At 38.9% G+C, this 4322-nt stretch overlaps 1 protein-coding gene across 1 annotated transcript in view; it reads left to right on the top strand.

The window, feature by feature from the left end:
• LOC106879696 (protein unc-13 homolog B) overlaps positions 1-4322 on the top strand; it is a 221764-nt gene that overhangs the window by 14836 nt on the left and 202606 nt on the right. Inside the window, exon 3 of the mRNA XM_052975641.1 lies at positions 1991-2050. Within this exon, the coding sequence (XP_052831601.1) occupies positions 1991-2050 (60 nt within the window). The remainder of the gene's footprint in view (positions 1-1990; positions 2051-4322) is intronic.

The following is a 4322-nucleotide window of genomic DNA, read 5'->3' as shown; positions in this document are numbered from 1 at the left end:
TGTCTTTTATGTGCCACCCGCACAAGAACCAGTCCAGGGGCACTGGCAACGATCTTACTTGGCTTGCCGGGTCTTCTCACGCACAGCCCATTTCCAAAGGTCTCGGTCTGTAGTCATCGCCTCGGTGAGGCCCAATGTACGAAGGTCTTGCCTCACCACCTCAGCCCAGGTCTTCCTGGGCCTACCTCTTCCACGGGTTCCCTCAACTGTTAGGGTGTGGCACTTTTTCACGCAGCTATCCTCCTCCATTCTCACCACATGTCCATACCAGCGCAATCATCTCTCTTGCACGCCACAACTGATGCTTCTAATGTTCAGCTTTTCTCTCAAGATACTTACACTCTGACGGGTATTCACATTGACATTATTATTATTATTATTATTATTATTAATTTTATTATTGTTATCCTTATCATCTTCATCATTATTATTATTGCTAAGGTGGTGAGCTGGCAGAATCGTTAGCACGCCAGGCAAAATACTTAGGCTGTATTTCTTCTGCCACTACATTCTGAGTTCAAATTCTGCCGAGGTCGACTTTGCCTTTTATCCTTTTGGGGTCGATAAATTAAGGAGCAGTCAAGTACTGGGGTCGATGTAATCGACTCTCCCCCTCCCCACAAATTCCAGGCCTTTTGCCTATAGTAGAAAGGATTATTATTATTATTAATATTATTGATAATTTTTTTTATTATCATCATCATAGAGGGAGACAAACGCAAACTCAAAGATACACACACAGCGCTAGCTTAACTAGAGTGTGTGCCACCCAGGGTGGCCCTTCAGTTTTCCACCCCTGAAGCCCCAAGAAAGGAAACATGCTGTCTACAGCAGGCCCAAAAGTGGTGCTGCCCAGGGCAGACCCCTTCCCCCCTCCCCCCCCCTTGCTATGTTAGTGACACACAGTAACAATAGGCTTTCATACAGTTTCTGCCTATCAACTTCCACTCACAAGCGTCGGTCATCCCAAAATGTCACATGGTAGGATTGAACCCGTAACTGTGTGATTACAAATGAAGCTTCTTAACCTCACAGCCATCCCTGCTCCTGCATAGAAGCAGGGGGGTTGGCTTCCTTCAGGCTGTTTGGTTTTTGACTTTGACTGGGCATTCAATTTCTCTCAAGGTCAATAAAGTCGTGAACAGCTGACAAAGTACGTCCGACCTCTGATGCTATGGTTTATACTAAAAAGGCTAAACAGTAAATAAAATGGATCTGAAGGAAGTTCTGCTTTCCTTTCTACAGACTTATAAACAGTAAACTGAAATTTTAAGTACTCCACACATAGTTTAGAATGTTGAATGTCTTAATGGTCATTGCGAGAGGGAAATTATTGATCTACTTTATGCCATCGTTTCTCAATCAATAAAACATGTATGTAATTCATTTATTTAAACAAACTAAAATATGCACTTCTAATGACCTTTTCGTTGGCATTTTACAATGAGTAATACTAAACTTTCAAAATATATGTGTGTTTGTGTGTGCATGTGCATATATATAGACACACACGCACATGCACACGTGCATTTCTATATATATGTACACACTTATATACATGTGTATACATACATGCATTATACTTTTGTGTGTGTAAATGTATTTATACACACTTGAAGCTTGACTAGTGACCACTGCTGCTGTCATCTTGTGACTGTTTTTAGTGTAAGAGGTAGAGAGAGATAGAGTATTCTATCTATCTATCTATCTACCTACCTACCTACCCATCTACCTACCTATCTATCTATCTATCTATCTATCCATATATATATATATATATATATATATATATGCATGTGTATGTGTTTACATTTATGTCTGTCTGTAGATGCTTATATATGTGCGTGGTGTGTGTGTATATATGCATGTATTTCTATCTCAGTTTTTTTCATTCTGCTTCTGTAAGTCACTTTTATTTCGTTTTGTCTTTTATAACATCAAACACCTTCAAAGAAATCTTAACAAAACCTTACCATTCTCTCCCCAACAGTCCTGTTGACAGCCACGTTTCTTCCTTGAATGTAAGCAGACAAAGCACTCAAGACTACAGGTAAGTTTGGAAACATTCAGTTTCGTTTCAGTACCAACCCACCTGAAACTGACCCCTTGTTCTATGATACAAACTTCTTGTTTGAACCCTCTAGCATTCGGATTACTCCGTCAGATGTTATTCTTGTTCATTTATATTGTTTTGAATTAATCGTGCATTGTCTCCTAGCTTTGATATTTAGATGATGTCATTGTTTATTGTTAGAATGACATTGTAGGATAGATGTGAGAGGCCAGATCTGACTGGTTTAATCATAAAATAGACAGAATATCAGGTTGGCTATGGCTAATTTAAGCCTATAGCTTTCAGATTTACTCTGTTTAATGTAATGTATTGTTTTGAATTAATCACCCATTATCTCATAGCTTCGAGATTTCAATGATTTGATTGTTTATTTTTCAAATGATATTGTGGGTTAAGTGTAAGAGGCTGGATCTGGCTAGTCTGAGCATAAAAGAGATCAAACATTTTAGCCAAATGTGGTCAGTTTAACCCTTTAGTATTTAAACCAGTCATGTCCAGCCTAATTTTCCTTCTTGTTTTATGTTCAAACCAGCCAGATCTGGCTTCACACACTTACCCTACAGTTGATTAGATCAACCCCAGTACACAACTGGTACTTAATTTATCGACCCCGAAAGGATGAAAGGCAAAGTCGACCTCGGCGGCATTTGAACTCAGAATGCAAAGACAGACGAGATACTGCTAAGCATTTTGCCCGGCGTGCTAACGATTCTACCAGCTCACTGCCTTCATAGGTCTACAATTGCAACAGTTTGTCCTTTGCAAGGGAGGGGATTTTCTCTGATCTGCTTAACGCCATGACAACCTGTCTGTTGGAAATCCCATGATTTCCTTGGGGTTTTTTTTGGTGGGGGGGATGTCTTTTTTCATTTTTTGTATGCAGGAGAGGGATTAATTGGGAGGACAGGGAAGTGACTATAACCTTATTACAAGGCCTCCATGGTTGGTGGAGTGGGGTGGGGAAAGTGTAGAATAAAATCACTCTGATGATGTAATATAAAAATATTAAATAAAAGAAAAATGACAATTTCTCTCCATTAATGATACTAAAATTTATGCGTACATCAATCAGAAATCCTTGTAATAAAAAAAAAAATAAAATACGAATATCCATGTTAAAGGCTAGTCAATGCTGTCAATGATGTCATTTTGTAATTGACGGTAAATTGACGTCAGAGGAATATATCATGTAAATGATAATACGCCATTGAAATGGCAGTCACTTGGCTTCTTTTTATCTTTTTATTTTCTCTCCTTTTTGTTTTATTTATGCTTTAGTCAAGAGGGAAAGCAGTGCTTGTGGCCCCTCACAGAGCCTCTGAGATTGTTTTGGGAAGGAGGAAGTTATCCTCAAACTGGAGATTCTTGGTTTCAATACTTGCAACAGAGTGGACTCTGCTAAAGGTAACCAAGGGGCCAAAGAAAAGAAAAAGTGAAGTTACATTCTTAAGTCATACCAACTCATTAGGGCTGGTTTCTTGGTTCCATGGCCTGTATATTCCCCACCTGGATGGGACGCCAATCTCTCGCAGGATTACTCATTTTTGCTTTGCTAGTTGAATGGACTGGAGCTATGTGAAATGAAGTGTTTCGCTCAAGAGCATAACCCATCACCCTGTGCAGGAATTGAAACCACAATCTCACTTTCAAGGGTTGGGGTCAAAAAATAAGAAACTGTTGGGGTTGATATGACTGGCAAGACCCCCCTCCTCCTCCTCCTCCTCCTCCTCCTCCAAAATTTAAGGCATTGTGCTTGTGTTAGACTTGATTTTGGTCTGTAAAAACAAGATAAATTCTTGATGCCATAATTCACATCCACATGTTGCTAGTTCAATCCCTCTGCTTGGCACCTTAGTTAAGTGGTTTCTACCATAGTCTTCGATTGTCACTCAATGCATTGTGAGTGGAATTATTGCAGATAGAATCACAATCAGTACAGAAATCCATCATACACACACACATGCATGTGTGTATATGTGTGTGGATGTATATATATATGTATATATGTGTGTGTGTGTATGTATAATAAATATTTGTATGTGTGCATGCTGCATATGTCTTGAGAAAATCAATAACCCAATGTATTCAAGGAAAAATACCTTTGTAGTATTCATTCCACCCGAGTTGCACAGATGCTCTCCTTTGTCGTCACTCTCACATTGGAAATGCAATGAATGGGTGACTGAACCAAAGATGCAGTATATATATATACATATATATATATTTATATATATATATATATATATAT

This window comes from Octopus bimaculoides, chromosome 22 (assembly GCF_001194135.2).
Source record: "Octopus bimaculoides isolate UCB-OBI-ISO-001 chromosome 22, ASM119413v2, whole genome shotgun sequence".
Taxonomy (NCBI): domain Eukaryota; kingdom Metazoa; phylum Mollusca; class Cephalopoda; order Octopoda; family Octopodidae; genus Octopus; species Octopus bimaculoides.
This window is presented reverse-complemented; position numbering and strand designations above follow the sequence as displayed.